We start from the raw sequence: 23,197 nt of genomic DNA, 5'->3' as shown, positions 1-23,197 counted from the left end.
TCCTCGCATTCATACCTGGCTTCAAATGGTAGGAACTGCGGTACATAGTCGATATTGTGTTTTATTTACGGAAACCAAGAAGTATCACATGGATCCTTTGGTTTCGTACGGATAACTATCCCTTCGTCAAGATGCATCTAGGTCACCCTTAGTTAAAACGTGCGAATATCTCAAATGGGAGCCTCTAAAGCATGTCACATACCTAAAAATCAAGCAAATTTATTGCATCAAATCAAGGCATCCGTGAGTCCAAGTCTTTATTTATGCATTTTACTCTGACACACATCAAACTTAAATCCAACAATGAATAAATAAATAAAAGTAAATTGCACACAAGTGCAGGGGCACCAATTTTCGAAAACATCGGAAAAGGTGAGAACTACTTGTTTAATAAGAAAATAAGATACCCGCATAAATTTTTTTCAAGATTTAAGAGAATTTTAGGTAGGCTACAAGTATGGTATAGCTGTGACCACTCAAGTGATTCATCCATTGACACATTGTAGAATCGGTTTTTTTTTTCGCTCGTTTCTTTCAGCTTAGCATGAGACAAGACAAAGAGAAGTGACAGAATAGATGGGAAATATATAATTTGGGCAATATATTTGCACCTAAGGGGGGAGGGGTGTTGGTAAAGTATTTGGACAGTGTTAAGTTAGAAAACAATTCTCAAATCATAATATGGAAAATAATTGTACCTAACACATTTTGCTTGCAGACCTGTTATGCTTTAACCCTCCCCCTCCCCCTAATAAGCAAATATATAGCCCAAATTTGTTTCTAAAGTATTATATTTTTATCATACTTAGGTATATTTCATTTGGATTGAGCGTCAGAGAAACAGGTTCTACTTAGATGAGGATTATTAGGTCAGGGTTCAGGGGCGGATCCAGGATTTTTTTAGGGGGGGGGGCACAAAATAGGTTGATCCGAGAAAAAATGTTTTAGGGGAAGGGGGCAAAATAGGTTGATCCGATAAACTTGCGTTATGAGCAAGTTTAATTAACGCAAACTTGAGTTAATTAAGTAAATTACACTACTTTAGACTATGCTAGGGGGGCACAGACCCCTCCCCCCGGGATCCGCCACTGTCAGGGTTATATCGTACAAGTACCGAATTTTTTTCTTTTTTTCTAAGTAAAAATACTAAAAAACAGTCGTTTCAAATCTAGTACGGAAAATACTCATAAAATGGCAGTCCAGCACAAGTGTTAAATTGGTACTTGTTAAGAAAGCGGTAAGTACAAGAGAAGTGAAGTTTCGTTAATGCGAATGAAATAAAAGAAAATAGGATGAAAATATAATAGTTCAGAAACAAATTTGAGCTATATATTTGCACATGAGGGGATATGGGTGGAAAAGCATAGAATATATTAAATACGTAACCCATTTTTATACAGCATCCAGGCATTACCCGATAAAATGCCTATGTTCTCGAAATACAATTCTTTTGTACTTACCGCTTTCTAAATAAGTACGGTTAAATTATTCTGAACCTCTACAGTTCTTTGTTTTATTTTTTTGTTTTTGGAGGGGGGGGGTGGTTAATGTAACCATCTTTGGGGTCAGGCTGGGAAACCCTATTATTTTTCTATAAAATTAAAAGTTCGTACTTACATATGTTTGATTACAAGATCTTCGTAGCTTTTCAGAAAATAAGGCACATTGACTATCCAACGAGCAGTCTTCACGATTTCAGAAGTTAAATTGCGGCCCGCTGTTATTGTTTTTAGTCTCGGTGGTTCTATAATGGTTTCCTCTTGCATAGATATTTCCTCCAAGTCTAGCAAATACTTTGGAAGTCTTGGTCTTCCACGTCTCACGTATATTTGTTTTAACTTTTCCCTGCCCTCTTGCACACTAATTAAATTAAGTCCTCTTTTATTGCGCTTTTTCCCCATAATTCAAAAAGTTTTTCAATCTCTTGAATAGAACTTGCTCAATCCTTGATATATTTCGATTGGTTTTGAACAACGGCATACAGCGGATACGGCATGTTTATCCAAGTTTAGTGGTATCATGCAAAGGACACGCAGGGTTGCCACCGGTGACACTTTTATGCCCCTTTTGACACTTTTTTTTAACGTGGCACTTTTTGGGAAACGTGACACTGCTTGAACACTTTTTAATAAAAGTGGTATTTTTTTCAAAGTAGCATTTTTTTTTACCGCAAAGAATTAAAAAAAAGCGGAAGGAAAACTGTCAATATAGAACCATCAATAACCTTTTTTCTTTCATTTTTCCTTTCCGTCTCTCTGTTTTCAGATTTAGAAACACTCTATTGCTGCGTTTATGCTCCTTCATATTAATCATAAATCTTATGCTTCTTCATCATCATATTGATCATAAATAACAACCATTTTGGAAACCTGCTGATTAATCACCACCAAAAAAAGTATTGGACGGACTTCCTCCTTTTAGCTATTTCCTGGTCATGAAGTTTTGAGAGTAATAAGTGATAATTTCCTTAAGTTTTGTCTCCCATGTACCTCACACAAAGGATATCCTACACATCTTGCCAAATAAATTATTTGAACACAAAATAATAAATTATTTGAAAAACTGGATGGACAACTCTCAATATAGCCAAGTATTGCTGTCCCTTTTTTCTGTTTTCTCAAAAGAAAAAAAAGCTCGGACGGCTTTTTCTTTTTTCTTTCCTTTTTCGCGCTATGAGCGAAGACTACTCAGAACAAAACAGAGAAATAAGTACTCTGTGGGACGAATTCCCATTTTATACACTAAGTACCATTTGCGCTTTAGAAGGTTTTAAGGGGAGGGCAGGTAAGTTGACAAGAGTGGAAGTGCTGTGCAAAGTAGAGAGTCAGCACTGCCTAAGTAAAATCAATGTCACTTTTTTGTAGTTTATGGATGGCATTACAGTCGACTTTTCATGTTTGAAAATTAAGAGATGTGGAAAACTGCGCGGAGGTGATCCCAAGCGGATTGGCCAATATTTTCAATTTGGAAAGCTTGTTGGTACCAGTGAGAGAGCGGCAAATTTTTCAAAAATGACATTTTTTATACGAAATTGACACTATTTTGCCACCCAAGTTAGCACCAAAAAGACCTGCTGAGTGGAAACCCAGAGGACACGGTGCCTGTTAATTGAAACACTGACCCAAAAATTAAACAACCCTTGTTCAACTTGAGGGTTCCGTAACTCCAAATCGATTGCAGCGAAAAAAACAAAGGATAAAAAAGGTCTTTAGTTTAGCAAAATCAACATAAACTATCCGAACAAATAGTTTAGGTTGAAAATATTTACAAGCTAGTATGAATTTTATTAAAGTTGTTAATATCGTTTTCTTGAACAAAGCCAAAAGAGTTTTTGTATAAAAATGCATTTAAAAATAAGGAGGAGCATAAGAAAAAAAAAGTGAACCTGACCAAATGATAGCCAGGAGTCTCCCAAATCAGGAGAACCACAATTTAAGTTCTCTAATATATCTGTTTCTTTAAACAAAAAAAATTTTTAACATTAAAGAGATAGCCAAGCAAATTGGATTGCTTTCGAAACCAAAGTGATCTATTTTGTCATGTATTTTTTTTTTTATTCTTGAAAGTATTTTCTGCTTAGGGAACACCCGAGAATGAAAAAAAAACTCCGAGAAAGAAGACTTTGATATGTAGTTTTGGTACTTTTCTTTTTGATCAAGCTGGAAGCTCAATGTTTAAAGACTTAATCAAATATCATGTTTTTATCAAGCAGTCATAAATAGCAGTAGTTTTGATATTATTATACGATCTAGTTTCATTCTTACTTTGACAAGTCTTTAGTAAAATGAATGGTATAAAAAGAAACAGCTCGCTATTTGGTGCTGATATGGGCTCTCCAAGAATTTACAAATTCAGTTAAGTGATTTGAAGGAATAAATCCTTCCAAAAGTCTTTGCAAGTCAAGGCCCCCTCCTGTCTGATTTTTAAATGCTTTGTTTTACTTTTTTTTTCTTTCATTATTGTGAATATAATATTTGTAGGAAGGTCAATGGTAGATACTACCTATCACATTCTATGGGCCCAGTTCTCCTGGTATCTTTCCAGGGCTTTCTGAAGCATTCGTACTTAATATTCCTAGCGCTTAAAACTGTTTTTGGATCGTACAAGTGAAAATTCTCCAAGCCGGGGTTTATACTTTGGTGGCGACCATAGGAATTTGTTTCTTGCGTCTCCCTACATTTCCTTTTTCAATATCATTATCCTTTGTTCGCTTGTATTTCAATAAGTATGAGGCCATGATGAATTCTACGGATGCAATAGGAAAGTTGATTTAGATAACACCATTAGATAGTTAAGCTGCGTATTTGTGTATTTAGAATCCTGTTTTTGTTCACGCCTTGTAAAAAATATATATTTTTTTCATAATTTCATTCAAAAAAACTTTTTGCACGAAATAAGTTTGTTTAAAAAAAGTAAAGAACCCCATTAAACAAAAATGAACAAATCTAGAATCAAATAATATACCAAGCATACAACTACCAAAAATCAGTATCAATAAATAAATGAAACCAAAACAAACAGAAATTAAAATAAGTCAAACCCAAAACGAGCAGAAATTAATCAAAGTATGGTTCTAAACCCTATGTTTTCTAAAAGTCATAATATAATTTGTACTTCTCTGAAAAAATTCAAATGAATTTACTGAAAAAATGAGCATTGTCAGTTTAATATACATATGCTGATATTATATTCCTTAAAATCTTAATTAGTTTTTGATTTTTTAAAGTTATAAAAGTGAAAAAATTTAAAGTAATTTTTTTTAGTAAAAGTACAAATTACATTCTGGCTTTTAGAAAGCATAGGGTTTAGAACCCTACACAGATTAATTTCTGCTCGTTTTGAGTTTGACTTATTTTAATTTCTATTTGTTTTGGGTTTCATTTATTTATTGATACTGATTTGTGGTAGTTGTATGCTTGGTAAATTATTTGATTCTATTTTTGTTAATTGTTGGTTTATTGGAGTTCTTTACTTTTTTTTGAAAAACTTATTTTGCGCAAAAAGTTTTTTTGATTAATTTATGTTCGTTTTATATTGAAATTAAATAAAAAAAAACAAGTTTCTTTTACTGAAAGTAAGCAGTGACATTAAAACTTAAAACGAACAGAAATTATTCCCTATATGATAGGAGCTGGCCACTCCTCAACCCCTCACTGTTTACGCTAAGATTTTAATCAAACAATTCGTGGTAACTAATAGTAAATAAGAAGCGACCCGGTACAATGATAATTGATACTTTAAAAAACAAAATTTTGATACTAATAGACACATCAAGCGAATCACATTTAAATTCTGATTTCAAATATATAAGTTTCATCAAATTTAGTTTTATCCATCAAAAGTGATGCAAATGAGAATGTTCTACTGAATTTCACGAACAGGGGGAAAGACAACCTAAAATCTATGAAATCTTAATGAAAATCCAAGCAGTGTATTTAATGTATTCGTGGACAATACTGTCAAAGTTATGAGCTCCTATATACAAAAAATGGGAACTTTTATATTTTTTGACTAAAGAAAGATCACGGGTGCGTGTTTATTTGTTTTGTTTTTTTTTGTTTTTTTTCCCCAGGGGTAATCGTATTGACCCAGTGGTCCTAGAATATTGTAGGAGGGCTCATTCGAACTGAAATTAAAAGTTCTAGTGCCCTTTTTAAGTGACCAAAAAAAATTGAGGGCAACTAGGCCCCCTCCCACGCTCAGTTTTATCCCAAAGTCACCTGATCAAAATTTTGAAATAGCCATTTTGTTCAGCATAGTCGAAAATCCAATAAATACGTCTTTTACGATGGCTTAGTCCCCCACAGTTCCCAGGGGAAGGGCTGCAAGTTATGAACTTTGCCCATTGCTTACATATTGTATTGGTTATTGGGAAGTATACAGACATTTTCAGGAAGAATTTTTTTCTGGTAGGGGGGCTGAAAGAGGGGGTTACTCGGGAGAATCTTTCCGTGGAGGATGTTTCTTTGGGGTAAGGGATATTTCTATAAAGGGGACGCCGGATTTCAAAGCATTATTTAAAATACGATCAGAATTTAAATTTAAAAAAAACAAGTTTTTTCAACTGAAAGTAAGAGGCAACATTAGAACTTAAAATGAACAGAAATTATTACGTATATGAGGGGGTTCTCCCCCAAGTCAATACCTCGTTCTTTAAGCCAAAGTTTTTTAGTACTTTCATAAGAGCTATTTATTCTAATTTACGGCCTTTTTGATTAAGCGGTCATTTTTAAAGAATTGGAACGAAATTCGAACTTAAGCTTAAAGAGCAAGGTATTGAATAGGGGGCGAACCCCTAATATACATATTAAAAATATATGAATATAGAAGTTCGTTACGTAAGTTATTTCTTAAGGTACGTATATTTATTACTAATAAAAACGTCCGTAAATAAAATTAAACAAGTTTCGAGAAAGCCATTTAACTAACCAAATAAAAGTAAATTAATATGCAAGTTTTGTTTTAATTATTCATGTACGGTGAGGCAAGATCAAAACCTTCATTTTTTCAAAAACGTTCAAAAATTCAATGAAAAAACCAGTTTTTTAAACTGAAAGTAAGAAGCGACATTAAAACTCAAAACGAACAGAAACTATTCCGTATATGGAAGGGGCTTTCCCCTCCTCAACGCCTCGCTCTTTACTCTAAAGTTTTTTATTGCTTTAAAAAATAAAGTTTTGAGACAGAGTCAAACTTTAGCGTAAAGAGCGAGGCGCTGAGGAGGGGAAAGCCCCTTCCATATACGGAATAATTTCTGTTCGTTTTAAGTTTTAATGTCGCTCCTTACTTTCAGTTTAAAAAACTTGTTTTTTTATTTTGTTTTTAAAAAACAAAGTTGTGAGGCAAAGTCAAACTTTAGCATAAAGAGCGAGGGGTTGAGGAGGGGGCAGCCCCTATCAGATACCGAGTAATTTCTGTTCATTTTAAGTTTTAATGTCGCTCCTTACTTTCAGTTTAAAAAACTTTTTTTTTTTATTTAATTTCTGGACGTTTTTGAGTTAATGCAGCTTTTATTTTGGCTCATCGTACGTGAATAATTAAAACAAAATTTGTATGTTAATTTTACTTTTTTTTTGCAAAATGGCTTTCTCGGAATTTTGTTCTGACGTAATTTATGAATTAACTTACGTAACGAACTTCTATATTCGTCTATATAAAAAGGGCAATAAAACTTCTATATAAAAAGGGCAATAGGCCTCTCAGTTTGCGGTCGAAGTTTTTTCGACAACACTTTCTATATGACATTTTATGCCCCCAAGGCTTAACTTACAACCTTAGCCCTGAAGGCTGTGGGGGGTTGTCATACTCAAAAACATACTTCTCGGACCCTTCAACTACATTCAACAAAATTGCTATATCAAAATGTTGATCCGAAGTGTTTGGAAAATGATGGGTATGGGGGGGCGTTCGCCCTCCGATCACCTTTGACTATTAATAAGTGCACTAGCCATCTCAATTCCCAACTGAATGAGTCCGTTTTGAAGACTTTACGACAACGCTGGCAGAAACCTAATTTCCAGAACTTTCAACTACGTTGAAAAAATGTCTATATCAAAATTTTGATTAGATGTTTTTGAACAAATGGAGGGCGTGAGAGGGGCGTTATTTGCCGTCTAATCACTTTTGACTATTAAATAGGGCGCTAACGCTTTCAATTTCCAATCGAATGAGCCCTTTTAGAAGTTTTTACAACAACGCTTTCTATAAAACCTTATATGCCCCAAGGGCATAACTTACAACCCTTGCGCTGAGGCCTGTGGGGGGAGTGTCATCCTCAAAGATATAATTTCTGGACTTTTCAATGTTGAACAAAATAGCTATCTCAACATTTTTATTGGATGTTTTTGGGGAAATGGTGGGCGTGGGAGGGGTGTTAGTTTTCCTAAAAATCGCTTTTGACTATTAGAAAGGGCACTAGCCCTTCGAGATTTCGAAGTTTTTGAAGTTTCTATGATAACGCTCTCTATAAAAACCTTATATGTCTCCAGGGCTTAACTTACAACCCTTGCCCTGAGGGATGTGGGGAGGGGGGTTAACATCTTCAAAAACCTAATTTCACGAACTTTCATCTATGTTGAACAAAATGGCTATCTCAAAATTTTGATTGGATGTGTTTGGGGAAAGGGTGGGCGTGAGAAGCGGGTTAGTTGCCCTCCAATCACTTTCGACTATTAAAAAGGGCACTAGCCCTTTAAATTTCCAATCGATGGAGCCCTTTTTGAAGTCTCTACTAAAACGCTTTCTATAAAAACATTAAATGACCCCAGGGTATAACTTACAACCCTTGCCCTGAGGGCTGTCATCCTCAAAGACCTAGTTTTCAGAACTTTCAACTACGCTGAAAAAAATAGCCTTTGACTATTAATAAGTGCACTAGCCCTCTCAATTCTCAACTGAATGAGTCCGTTTTGAAGAGTTTACGACAACGCTGGCAGAAACCTAATTTCCAGAACTTTCAACTACGTTGAACAAAATGTCTATATCAAAATTTTGATTAGATGTTTTTGAACAAATGGAGGGCGTGAGAGGGGCGTTAGTTGCCGTCTAATAACTTTTGACTATTAAATAGGGCACTAGCGCTTTCAGTTTCCAATCGATGGAGCCCTTTTTGAAGTTTCTACAACAACGCTTTCTATAAAAACATTATATGACCCCAGGGCATAACTTACAGCCCTTGCCCTGAGGGCCGTCATCCTCAAAGACCTAGTTTCCAGAACTTTCAACTACGTTGAAAAAAATAGCTATCTCAAAATTTTGATTGGATGTGTTTGTGGAAAAGCTGAGTGTAAGAGGGGGGCTAGTTGCTCTCCAATCACTTTCGACTATTAAAAAGAGCACTGGCACTTTGAATTTCCAATTGAATGAGCTGTTTTTGAAGTTTCTACGACAAAGCTTTCTATAGAAACTTTATATGCTCCCAGGGCACAACTTAAAACCCTTGCCCTGAGGGCTGTGGGGGAGTATCCTCCTCACAAACATAATTTATATCTGAAAATCAACTACGATGAAAAAAATGGCTATCTCAAAATTTTAATTGAATGTATTTGGGGAAATGGTGGGCGTGATAGGGGGATTATCTGTTCTCCAATCACTTTCAACTATTAAAAAGGGTACTAGCCCTTTCAATTTACAATCAAATAAGCTCTTGTTGAAGTTTATACGACAACGCTTTGTATAAGAAACCTTATGTGCCCCCAGGGCATAACTTACAACCCTTGCCCTGAGGGCTGTCAGGGAGTTATCATCCTCAAAGACCTAATTTCCAGAACTTTTTAACTGCGTTCAACCAAATAGATATCTCAAAATTGTGATTGCATGTGTTTGGGGGAATGGTGTGCGTGAGAGGGGAAAAGTTGCCCTCTAATTACTTTCAGCTTTTAAAAACCCCTTGAATTTCAAATCGAATGAGCCCCTTTTCAAGTTTTTACGACAACACTTTCTATAAAAACCTTATTTGCCCCCAGGGTATAACTTACAACCCTTGCCCTGAAGACTGTGGGGGGAGTATCCTTCTCAAAGATATAATTTCTGGATCTTTCAACTGCATTGAACAAAATGGATATCTCAAAATTTTGACTGGATATGTTTGGGGAAATGGTTGGCATGGAAGGGGTTTTAGTTGCCCTCCAATCACTGTCGACTATTAAAAATGGCACTAGCCATCTCAATTTCCCATCGAATGAACTCTTTTTGAAGTTTATACGACGACGCTTTCTATAAAAAAAAACCTTATATGCCCCCAGGGCATAACTTAAAACACTTGCCCTGAGGGTCATGGGGGAGTGTCCTCACCAAAACATAATTTCTATCTGGAAATCAACTACGCTGAACAAAATGCCATCTCAAAATTTCGATTGGATGTGTTTGGGGAAATGGTGGGCGATCACTTTCAACTATTAAAAAGGGCATTAGCCATTCCAATTTCCAATCGAAGGATCCCTTTTTGAAGTTTCTACGACAAGCCATTCGATACGAAGTGCCCTGGTATGGAAAAATAAATAATACATTTTGCCAACACCGTTCTTTTCTTAGGCAGCGCTATTGCGCTGCCCATGATAGCGCAGTCGGCACGATATAAGATTATTGACCTAAACTGTAACAGCATTAATTAGAAACAAGAACTCGATATCAGATGGGGAAAATGCAGCCATTTTACATCTTGGCTTGAAACATTCAAATACCACTCCCTTCACCACAAGGAATGCTTTTTTTCATTGAAAAATAACTTTTTGACTTTGGAAACTGTTTTTGAAATCAGTTTATTGACTAATGTATTTAGACGTGATACATTACCTATCGATGAGATTCTATAAACTGATAAATAAGTTTAATCTGTAATCGTGGCAATGATTACAAGGAATATCATTCAGGGGGTTACAAACTCAATATATATTGCCTTTCAATCTGTTCTTATAACAAGGTCATCTAATACGACGAGGGTTTGTCATTTCTTGCAAGTGGGTGTACCTACGATTTGCTTCTGATGCACTTAAGGGTACAAAAAAATTTGGTTTCATCTCCGCTACGAAAATGGCCGTGCAAGTAGAGATAGATATAGAGAGCCGGGTTATTTTCTTGGTTAAGGAGTTAGAAGCTTCTGCAAATCTAGTTTACCTAACATCTGATTAGAATAGTTGGTAAAACGGAATTCAGAGGCATGTGATGGATTTGTAATTAAGGTTAAGTGTTAGACGATCATCGTCTTCAGGCATGAGAGGTTATGCAGTTCCACTAGAACCAACTTGGGTAGTTTATTTGACTTTCCATGGTTGGGTTGGGTAGGTTGGGTAGTTTATTTGACTTTCCATGGGTAAAATCGTTTAAAAGCTACTGAGGAGTTAACTACTCTAGTTTTAATGTAGATAATGAAAGAAAGAATTCATATTAAAAGTCTGGGACAATTAAAAGTATGATATTGAAGCTTAAAAACAATATTTAGCTGTTAGACAGTGGTCCTATTTGATGAAGAAAGGCTCGCATCATTTTCTAGTTGGTGTGTCTATTAGTTTTTCCTAATATACATTTTAAAAGTTGATTGTGTGCATTAATTTTTATTAATAAAAGAATTTATAAATATCACCATTGCTATTGCGCTTTATTCTTAGGGAAATGAAATAAAAATTACGCAAATAGGAGAATATGTTTTCCAGCATGGAGACGTTCAAACGAAGTATGTCCATGCAAATGTTGAGAAATTCTTTGTAAGTATAGCCTCGACAACAGAATACAAAGTACCGTAGTGCTTTGAACCCGCAGCTTTTCGTCGACAAATTTTGCCTCCTCCGGTTTTGAACAGTACAATTTTCTTTGCTCTCAATAAAGGTCTCAATTTAGGAACTGCAGAATGTCTAGGGTAGACCGATAGGATAAAAAAATTATACAAATGTCCTAGTTTTAAAGACACAAAAGCAATGTCCAATCTTTATATTTTGCCGGCAACTATTTACAATGATAATAGCATTGTTAACACGTTTAATGTTAAAACAAAAAAACTTTGGAAACTAGAACTATAAAGGCAAAACTTTAAAAATAAAACTTTAAAACTGAAACTTTAAAATTAAAACTTTAAACCAAAAAATTATAAATTAAAATTACGAGAACAAAACAAACGACCAAAACATACACATTCAGTACAACTTATGGTTTGCAATAGAAAAACGTATTAAAATCTTGGAAGAATTGTTTTAAAACTTCCATTACTTGCTGTTGGAGGCTTGGGGGTTTTCTATTTTAAAACACCCAAAACTTAGAAATACAGGAAAATATCCACAAAATTATAGAATAACATATGCAAATCTTAGAAGAATTGATCAGAAATGTAAGTTTTTAATCAATTCAACCAAGATTTGGATCTGTTATTCCATAGTCATGAATACATCATACTGACTTTGTATGTTTTTTGGTGTTTTGAAGAAGTAATCCTCTAGCCTCTAATAGCTGGAAATGCAAGTTTTTCATGACTTCTTCAAAGATTAACGTGATTAATTCCATGTTCAAATATATTGTGCTGAATTTATATATTTTGGCGTTTCGAAGAAAAAAATCTATAGAAACTCCATTATGAATAGTATAATTCCTAAAAGGAGAAAGGAACATCAGATGTAGTTGTAGTTTTGAACATTTAGTTTTTTAGTTTTTTATTTTAAAGTTTTAGTTTAAGAGTCTTAGTTTCGAAGTCTGAAAGTTATAGTCTGAAAGTTTTAGTTTTAGGATTTTGTTTCAAAGTTTTAGTTTTTAAATTTTTTTTTTTTTTAGGTTATAGTTTAAAGTTTTAGTTTTAGAAACTTGGTTATTCTAATTTCAAATTTTTAATATTTTAACTTTAAGGTTTCAGTTTTAAAGTCTTAGTTTTAAAATCTCAGTTTGTGAATTTTAGATTTAATTCTAAGGTTTTAGTTTTAATGTTTTAGTTTTGTTAAGTTTTAGTTTTGAAATTCTAGTTTCAAAGTTGGTTGTAACATTCGAAGTGTTAACAATGCTATCATCATAGTTAATATTAGCACTTCAAATATGTAGATTGAACATTGGCTTTGCATCTCTCAGTCTAGGAAATGTGTAGAATTTTTCGATCCTCTTGGTCCACGCTATATGTTCTACAGGGTTCATATTGAAACCTTTATTGACAGAAAAGGAAAATGCGTCGTTAAAAACCGGAAGAGATTGCAATATTGGCCAAATAAGGGTTGGGGGTTTCAAGCGCTGTTGTACTTTGTGTTTCGATTCTATGCTTACAAGGAATTTCTCAACCATTACACAAACAAACCTCGTTTGAACGAATTCATGGTGGAAAATGCGCTCACTTATTTGTATAATATTGGTTTCAGTGCCCTAGGAATAAACTGTAATAATAATGGTAATATTTGTAAGTTTGTTTATTGATAAATATTTATGTACACAAAAAAACTCTTAGAATTCATATTAGGGACAAACTGTAGGTACACCAAGTATACTATGGTGCAAGCCATTAATCATCAAAGATAACGACATTCTAAGAGCCGAATGTTATTATTAAGCTTCTGAATTGTCTCAGACTTTTAATCAAGGGGAAAGGGCGCTTGGGAGGAGGGGAGGGGCTATTGTTGAAAAACTACAATATAGTTGTAGTTTCATCAGTCATCACAACAGCTAATGCTTCTCTACTTTGAGAAACTACGGACCATATTCATGCTTATATCCGCAAGTCAGAAACTGGTTTTGGAAATTAGTTTATAAAACATATTTTTATGCAATTATATGATGCTATTCTTTAATGAATTCAACTTCCATATAAGGAGCCGCAAGAGACGAATTCCTATGACCATCACCGAACTATAGCCCTGGTTTGGTGAATTTTTGATAGTAGGCTACAAAGGTCAAAAAAGAGTTTGGAGCACTGGGAATATTCAATACATGCTCAATGACATCCTTATCTTCAAAAAGTTATGGAAAGACAGAGGGTCTGGAAAACGATAGTTGGTACCTAATATCTACTGTCCATGATTCTAGCCTTCCCTCGAAGTTGGAAGAATCTTTTAATTTGTTTTCCTGTCCATAAGCTTGGTCATTTTCTTTTGGTTTTCTCTTTTAGTGGTAAATTCAAACTTTTAGAAGTTCGAGAAATTGGTTCCGTAAAGCAAGAGAGCATTTCACTAGGTATTAAGGAAAGTTTGCGCTTTACATTCACTGGAAGCCTACCAGGCGTTACCGAGAGTTTTAATCAAACTGAAACAGAAGATACTTACTTTACCACACTTACCGGCGTTGAGCAGCAGAAGCTCCAGAAACTGGTAATATACATTTTTTTTGTTTTTGTCTAATTTATTATATCAGTAATAATTACAAAATATCAATAGTATTTAAATTTTTAGTACGAACCCAGCATGTCATGTAAAGGTAAAGTAAAGCAAATTTTTTATTGTTATTCATCTGCTGTCAAATGTCGCTGTCTTACTGACAATATATGAGCCTATGCATTTTTAAGGATTTCCAACACCAGATGAAAGACCTAAGACACAAGCAAGGGACTGGGGCTGGCCAGGAATTTTCCATCCTTCAGGTAAGACCCATCAAGCGTGAAAAGTAAAAATTCCATCGTATTTGGAAAAATAAAAACACGTCCCTAGAAAGAAGCCTTTTTTGTGCCAACTCCCGCCCGCCCCAATTTTTATTTAAAGTTTATTGTTTCCTTGAAAAATTCCTTGGGACACCAGCGAAAAATCGAAACAGCGATGAAAATACGTAAAATACATATTTGTGCCAGTCTGTACTTAAGAAACATAGGAATAAATAGAAAAGGATCTGGAGTTTAAGAGAAAAGTCCACTTTGTTGGCTTTCTTAGTCTGCATTTTATAGGACAAGAGTCTAACTCCGCATTGGTATGTGATTCATGTGGTCAGTATCATTAATGAATACATTTATTGCATTTGATTAGTTTTTCATATCTGCCTGTATAAATGGTATCAATCCAATCACCTACATTTAACTTTGGAAATAATCATGTGGCGCTGCACAACAAGCACCTGTACCGGGTGTTGCTTATTATACCGTCAGCGTCAGTAGATTTCAAATCTTTATAAGGGAGTGTATTACATCTTTTTCTTCTGCGTGTGTAGATAGGCTATGCTGTTGCTTTTATATGAACTTCTCTACATTTTCAATAATTCTGAAACTATGATAATTTTTATATATTTTTTACATAGCTCTTATCAATAAAAGTAGATTTTTCTAATCTGAAGGGTCTACTTTAAACATTGGAAGATTCTAGGTGAGGTCGAGGTTGACCCGAATGTGATTTTTGAAATGGTATATTTTCTAAGCCATTGGTTTTTGTATACTTCTGAATTCACCAGAAAATGCGTATCTGTTAAGACTACCTTTAATTGTTTTTTCATATTTTTTCCAGAAGGGAAAATATTTGTTTTTCTTTTTTCCTTTTTTTTTAATTATCTGAAACAACCCCTACCCATTGGGTTAGATTGAAAGGCTCTAGTATTGGTTTTCACAACATTTGAAGGTTTTCTTTTTCCTATATATATCAAGGTGTAAAAAGTAAAAGACAGGACTTCAGGTATATAAAATGATAATGAAATCATTAAATAACAGCCAATTCACCATAGTCTGTATGTTCTAAGATTGAAATCCTAGTCCTCGGATTAGTAAAAAATACACCACACTGACGTGTGCCTTATCTGCACTATCTGAAAACACGAATTTCTGTCCACTTTTTTTCTTGAAGGAAACCCAGAAATAATCTTGATTGACACTTCTTATTTGAGCAACATAAAAAATATTTGCACTACCCTTGGAAAACAAAAACTTCAGAAGAACAAAATCGTTTGCAGCGATTGAATCGGTATTGAAGGGCTCGATGTCTCCTACGTCACCGCAATGAAGTAAGTCATTACATGAAACATCGCTGGGATCAAGAAATTCACTATCACTGCTTTCAAAAATTGTCGGTGACTGTCAATGCTTCTTTTCCCTGGTCTTTTTTACTTTTGTTTTCTCCCTTGCTCTGTTTCCTCTTTTTCACGTGTTGGTAGTTATTCGGTGCATCCTCACTTGCGGGCTTGTCGCCCAAATACAGTCATATAGGACATACGGGAGAAGGGTCAAATATGTTCAAGAATGGCAATAGGTCTTTCGTTCCGAGGGCCTTGGATGAAGCCAAGGTACTTGGGTTCTTAGGCACCAAAACTACCAGTCTATCTGCTACTGCAGAGGGCCAAGAAACATGATCTTAGAAAACATCCTTGTTGCAGGGGGAAATTCATATTGCGCTAAAATGCAGACACAATGTTTGCCGAGCTAAATTTTGCCAGGAAACGCTATGAAGTAAGTGCTGTCATTTCATAGGTTGAAGTTCCACTGCCCCAGATTGGTACTCAGCCATTAATTGAACTTATTCTGAAGACTTATAAGTTTTGCTGAAGTCCAAGACGTGAAAACTGTACAAATATTCATTTTATAAACAACTAAAAACTTTGGTAATAAAAAAAGAATGGAACTTAATTTAAAAAAAAAATTGAATAAAAAGAAGTTTTCAAAGAAAATTAAAGAGCCAGATTAAACTCAAGACCTGCAGAAATTATATCCTATTATAGTTCAAACTCAAAACGACCAGAAATCACTATTAAAGAATAAATGAAACCAAAAAGAACCAAAATTAAGATTGACAAGCATAGCAAACCTAAAGACAACAGGTGCAAAAATGGATAGACATAGACATACAGACATATTTTATTAAACTTACTCTTTTTAGCGCTAAAACCACTAATACCGAGGGTTTTTATAAATACGACAAAGTTAAATAACAAATGCGACAACAAAAAATGAATAAAACCATATTACTTTTCTTAGGATTTGTGGACCATGTCTGTAAAAAAGTGGACAAAGGAATGCTGGTAGCGAGTCGTACGCGAGTCACTGGGTTGAGCTTGTATTGTCTCCGGGTACGAGACGTAATCGGGGCTAGCGGGGGCAGGATCGTCCTGTGTTTGCTGCTACGGAGCAGGAAATGACCGGACTGGCAAATAAGTCTCTGACGGCGGTTAAGAAGCGACTCGAGGCCAAGAACCTTAAGTGCATTGTCATAAGCAGTGAAGGCCTGACCCAGCATAATCTTACAAGCCCGAATTTGGATAGCTTCGATATCTTGACACATCCCAGCACTCAACTGTACACTGGGCACGCATATTCAATGATGGGTAGGATATAAGTCTTGAAGGCAAGCTTCATGGAATTCACACTGAACCCCGAACCACTTCATGGTAATCAGTGACTGCAGCGCTGCATACCCTTTTTGCTCTATTATCTCTTTTCGCTGCATACCCTTTTAGATCTATTTATGAACAAATTATTTGAAAAAAACTACGTTTTCTAAAGAGTTAAAGAGGCTGAGTCACAAGTTCAAACCTTAAAACGTACAGGGATTAGGAGGTACAGGTGGGGGGCTACCGCCCCCAAACACCCCGCTTTTGCAGCCTCTTTTGTTAAGGTTTTTTAAGTCCTGTAGCCTGCAATCAGTTGGTCGTACCAAGTTCATCACATTATAGCTTGTTATCGGTTAGGAGAAAATCTCCTGTAAAAAATCCAGCAAACAGGCTCAGTACTGTTTCTAATCAAAGAGATGCAATAGGATGTTCTTACGGTAAAAAATTCAAGCAGACTTCGTTCGTGTTGCAAAGCATTTCTTTGCAAGGGAAAAAGCGGGGGTTGAGGGGGTCGGTAGACCCCCAAAATAAAAAACTTAACAAAAGAGGCTGCAAAAGCGGTGGGTTTGGGGGACGGCAGCCCCCCAACTGTACCTCCTAATCCCTGTATGTTTTAAGGTTCGAACTTGTGACTCAGCCTCTTTAACTCTTTAGAAAAAGCAGGTTTTTTCAAATAATTTCTGCATGGTTTTGTACAGTTTATTACTTATTATTGCTTGACTAACTGTTAGCTGATCGTGTCAGGAGTTAAAGTTGGGGGGGCTGCCGCCCCCCAAACCACCCGCTTTTGAAGATTCTTGTGTTAAGGCTTTTAATTCCTGAATACTCAAATCAAATGCACAGTAAGATTTTCTTTTTTCAACTTTTCTTGGAGCATGCGGGTATACGGCATGTTATCAAGGCAGTGGAGACTTACCTCTAAGCTGAAGGCCGACTGTGATAATCTTCTGGAGACGCCTGTTGAGCCGAAGGATTTAATAGATTGGATTTAAAAAAAGAAACTGAGTTTCTTTTTTAAACTTTAAATGGGAAACAGGGAAGGAGTGATCGGATTGAGCTGAAGGATAAGCTCCCAGGCACTATGAAAGCTTATCCTCTAAATTTCAGCCTGATCTGACAACGTTAAAGGGGGGCTGTGGTGGGAGGGTCGAAACTTCCGGCCCACTTTCCCCCATGAAGATAAAGTCGGAGGGGGGTGAAATTTTGCATGTTTCTTAGTTTGAGCTTAGGCTACAAAATGCGATCACTGCCGTCTTGCTGCAACCGCTAGGATCGGAAATCACTTAACATTGTGGTGGGTCGCCTCTTTAAAGAGGCACAAGTGTGCCTCCTTGATAGATCTTACAATAGCTTCAAAGTCTTACTATTTATTTATCTCATTTTTTCCCCAGAGGCACTTCACATGGAAGGGTTGGTCGTACAAACTTCGGAGGGAGCTCATTAGATTGAATATCGGAAGCGCTAGTGCCCTTTTTAAGAGTCAAAGGTGATCCAAGGGCAACTAGCAACTCCCCCCACCCGCCCCCTTTCCCCAAATGCATCAGATCAAAATTTTGAGTAAATTGTTCAAAGTAGTACAAAGTTCAGATAACTATGCCTCCAGGGTTGCAAAAACCCCTAAAGTCTGCAGGGCAAGGGCTGTAATTTATGTAAGCTGTACACTGTTAACATATAAGCTTTTTATCAAAGAGGTGGCCGGTGGACTTTGGAGAAGGCTCAATCGATTTTAAATGGAAAGTTCTAATTCCCTTTTAAAAAGTCAAGAATGATCGGAGGGCAACCAGCCCCCCCTCCACACCTGTGTTTCCCAAAATGATTCCGATATTCCGATCAAAATTTTGAGATAGCCATTTTGTTCAGAATAGTCGAAGTGTCAAATAATTATGGCTTCGTGTTTTACACTCCCTTGCAGGACAAGGGCTATAAGTTATTTTAGTTGCCTATTATTAACATATACTAAAGCTTTTATGGAAGGGGTGGTGGTTGCATAAACTTTGGAGAGGACTCATTCGATTGAAATTTGAAATTTCTAGTGCTCTTTTGAGATTCTAGAGTGATCGGAGGGTAATCAGGTCCCCCACCCGCTCATGCCCTTTTTTCCCGAAATGCATCCGATCAAAATTTTGAAATAGGCATTTTCTTCAGAATTGAAATAGGCAATTTCTTCAGGGGTTGAAGCTCCCCCTCCAAGTCCCCGGGGCAAGGAATGGAAGTTATGCATGGTGCTTATTTTTTCTTTGATACTTCTTTTACTTTGATACTTTGATTTGATTTGTGGGGCAGCTTTGATTTACGGGGCAAGGGCTGTAAGTTATGGAAGTTGCTTATTGTTACTTTTATATTTTGTTTCATTTGAAATTTTGTTACTTTGACATTATTGCTTTGATACTTTGATGAAACTTTGGTTTAAAAAAAAATTGATTTTGAAATGGGAAAGTTAAAAAACTTCAAACTTTGGCAACCAAAAACAAACAAAAATTAATTAAAAATAGACTTTCCGAAAAAGAAATTTAAAAAAAAGGATCATGTTAAACTTAAGATCAGCAGAAATAAATTCATATAATAATCAAACAGTTCGTGGTAACGAACTGTAAGTAAGGAGCGACCCGGCTCAATGGTAACCGAAACTCTAAAAAACGGAATTTTGATACCAATAGGTACATCAAAATAATCAGATTTTAATTTTGATTTCAAATATAAAAGTGTCATCAAGTTGTTGTCTTACCCATCAAAAGTCACGCGCCTGAGAAAATTTGGCTGATTTTCGAAAAAAGGGGGAAAGACCCCCTAAAAGCTATAGAACCTCGATGAAAATCACACCACCATATTCAGCGTATCAGATAACCCTGCTGTAGAGGTTTCAAGCTCCTATCTACAAAAATGGAATTTTCCATTTTTTGCCAGAAGAAAGATCACGGATGCGTGTTTTTTTTTTTTTTTTTTTTTTTTCTTTTTTTTTCCCCAGGGGTGATCGTATCAACCCAGTGGTCCTAAAATATTGTTGGAGGGCTCATTTGAACGAAAATTAAAAGTGCTAGGGCCCTTTTTAAGTGACCAAAAAAATGGAGGGACACTAGGTCCCCTCCCACGCTCATTTTTTCCCAAAGTCACCCAATAAAAATTTTGAGATAGCCATTTTTTTCAGCATGGTCGAAAATATAATAACTATGTCTTTTAGGATGACTTACTCCTCGATGCCCCCAGGGGGAGGGCTGAATGTTATGAACTTCCCAATTTTAACATATAGTATTGGTTATTGGGAAGCATACAGACGTTTTCAGGGGGGGATTTTTTCTGGTAGTGGGGGTGGGGGTGGGTCGGGGGTTATATGGGAGGATCTATTCATGAAGGAAGTTTTCATGGGGGAAGGGACATGGCCATGAAGAGGGCGCCGGATTTATCATCATTATTTAAGACAAAAATCAAAAATTAAATATAAAAAAAACAAGTTTTTCAACTGACGATAAGGAGTAAAATCAAAACTTAAAACGAGCCAAAAATATTAGTTATATCATTGGGTTCACCTTCTTGTCAATACCTCGCTCTTTAAGCCAAAGATTTTTTAGTACTTTCATAAGAGCTATTTATTCTAATTAACGGCCTTTGTGATTAAACCGTCATATTTAAAGAATTGGAACAAAATTTGAACTTTAGCTTAAAGAGCAAGGTATTGACTAGTGTTACGTAAGTTAATATGTAAATTACGTCAGAACCAAATTTAGAGACAGCCATTTAGCAAAAGAAAGGTAGAATTTTTATGCAAATTTTGTTTACTTATTCAATGACGGTTAGCCAAAATAAAAGCTGCATTAACTAAAAAACGATCAGAAATTAAATAAAAAAAAGTTTTTTAAACTGAAAGTAAGGAGCGACATTAAAACTTAAAACGAACAGAAATTATTCCGTATATGAAAAGGCTGTCCCCTCCTCAACGCCTCGTTCTTTACGCAAAAGTTGACTCTGTCTCACAACTTTATTTTTTAAAACAATAAAAAACTTTAGCGTAAAGAGCGAGGCGCTGAGGAGGGGACAGCCCCTTTCATATACGGAATAATTTCTGTTCGTTTTAAGTTTTAATGTCGCTAATTACTTTCAGTTTAAAAAAACTTGTTTTTTTTATTTAATTCAAACTCAAAACGACCTCAAATTACTATCAGAGAATAAATGAAACCCAAAACGAACAGAAATTAAATAAGCAATCATAGCAAACAGACATATAGTAGGTGCTAATATAAATGAACAAATCTTAAAACTATTAAAACTTAAATTTGTTATGCAAATCAAGCTTAAAACGAACAAAAATCCCTACAAACAATAATTTGGATACTACCCCCTTCCTTAACTGTTAAATTTTAAAGCCTACTGCGCCATTGACGCTTTACTGAAAACTATATGTGTCTTGAACAGTCCTTGGAAAGAACCAATAAAATTACACTGATTATTTGGTATATTATGATATTAATTGCTCAAATCTCATCAGTTCAAGATTTCATTTCACTTTAATCTTTATTTTGATATTCAATGTTGTAATAAGTAAAAAAGAAAATATTTACAATATAGTTTGTTTTCAGTAAAGCTCTAATGACGAAGTAGGCTTTAGACTTTTATAGTTAGGGGAGGGGCAGTAGCCAAACTCATGTTTGTAGTGAATTTTTTTCGTTTTAAGGTTGTTTTGCATGTTCAATTTGTTTTGTTCGTTTTAAAATTTATTCACTCGTTTATGTTATTAGCTGTTTATGCTGGTTTGCTATTATTGGTTATTTTACTTCTGTTCGTTTTGGGTTCAGTTATTCTTTAATAGCAGTTAAAGAAAAAAATAAAAAACAAGTTTTTTTAACTGAAATTAGGGAGCGACATTAAAACTTAAAACGAACAGAAATTATTCCGTATATGATAGGGGCTGCCCCCTCCTCAACCCCTCTCTTTTTACGCTAAAGTTTGACTCTGTCTCACAATATTGTTTTTTAAAACAATAAAAAACTTAGCGTTTAGAGCGATGGGCTGAGGAGGGGGCAGCCCCTATTATATACGGAATAATTTCTGTTCGTTTTAAGTTTTAATGTCGCTCCTCACTTTCCGTTAAAAAAAACTTGTTTTTTTATTTAATTTCTGAACATTTTTGAGTTAATGCAGCTTTTATTTTGGCTCACCGTACATGAATAATTAAAACAGACCTTATATATGAATTTTACTTGTTTTTTTTCCTAAATGGCTTTCTCGATATTTTGTTCTGACGTAACTTACGAATTAACTTACGTAACGAACTTCTATATTCATATATTTTTATTACGTATATTAGGGGGTTCGCCTCCTAGTGAATACCTCGCTCTTTACGCTAAGTTCAAATTTTATTCCAATTCTTTAAGAAAGACTCCTTAATCAAAAAGGCTGTTAATTAGAATAAATAGCTCTGATGAAAGTACAACAAAACTTTAGCGTCAAGAGCCAGGTAATGAGTAAGGGGCGAACACAATCATATACGTATTAATTTCTGTTGGTTTTGAATTTTGATGTTGCTGCTTATTTTCAGTTGAAAAAACTATTTTTTTTATTATCTAATTTCTGATCGTTTTTTAAATAATACTGGGACATCCGGCGCCCCCTTCATACCAATGTCCATTTCCCCATGAAAACTCCCTCCATTGAAAGATCCTCCCACGTAACCCACGACCTACCTCCCCTCCCCACTACTAGAAAAAAATCCCAGTGAAAACGTCTGTATACTTCCCAATAACCAATACTCTATGTAAACATTGGGCAAAGCTCATAAGTTGCAGCCCTTTCCCCGGTTACTGTGGGGATGAATCATCCTCAAAGACCTTATCCATGTCAAAATCTCAGACCCAATCATCAATGCCATCATTTTCAATTATAACACGCTTTGATTCTCGCTCTCCAGGTTGATTTTCATTGACTCACTCACATGTTTGGGTCACATGTCTTCTAACCGCGCGTGTCCGTGCTTTTCATTGTCATTTTTTACTTGCTCTCTTGCTCAGTGTCGCAAGTGTTCTAGCCGCGTGTCTTTGCTCATCATTTTATTTTTGACATGCCGACACTTTCTTCTAACCGCGTCTGTCTTTGCTCTTCATTTTCATTTTTGACACGCCGCCGCTTTTCTTCTAACCGCGTGTGTTTTTGCTCTTCATTTTTATTTCTGACTCGCTCACATGCTCGGTGTCGCATGTCTTCTAACCGCGTGTGTCTTTGCTCTTCATTATCATTTTTGACCAGCTGTAATTGTTGTTTTTGCATATCTTCTAACCGCCCGTATCTTTGCTCTTCATTTTCATTTTTGACACGTTTTTGGATTTTGGTTACTTTAGATAATTTAGCATTGGCTTTTGTCTTAGCTGCCCGTATTGGTATTCTCGCAATTAATGGTCCAGGTTGTTCATTTTTACATATTATCACGTTTCATAGTTCAAATGTTACTTCCAAAGAATCTGCATTTATAGTAACTGCAAATTCTTGTTTTTTGGGCCTTCCAATAGACATTATATTA

General features: G+C 35.5%; 1 protein-coding gene across 1 annotated transcript in view; it reads left to right on the top strand.

Annotated features, from left to right (window-relative positions):
* Positions 1–23,197, top strand: part of LOC148955176 (vitellogenin-1-like) — a 346,909-nt gene that overhangs the window by 243,137 nt on the left and 80,575 nt on the right. The window contains exon 7 of the mRNA XM_089100639.1: positions 13,568–13,766. Within this exon, the coding sequence (XP_088956765.1) occupies positions 13,568–13,766 (199 nt within the window). The remainder of the gene's footprint in view (positions 1–13,567; positions 13,767–23,197) is intronic.

The sequence above is a fragment of the Artemia sp. Qi Xiang Cuo genome, chromosome 2 (genome assembly GCF_049724085.1).
Source record: "Artemia sp. Qi Xiang Cuo chromosome 2, ASM4972408v1, whole genome shotgun sequence".
Taxonomy (NCBI): domain Eukaryota; kingdom Metazoa; phylum Arthropoda; class Branchiopoda; order Anostraca; family Artemiidae; genus Artemia; species Artemia sp. Qi Xiang Cuo.
The sequence above is the reverse complement of the archived record's forward strand: the minus strand, read 5'-3'. Positions and strand labels throughout refer to the sequence as shown.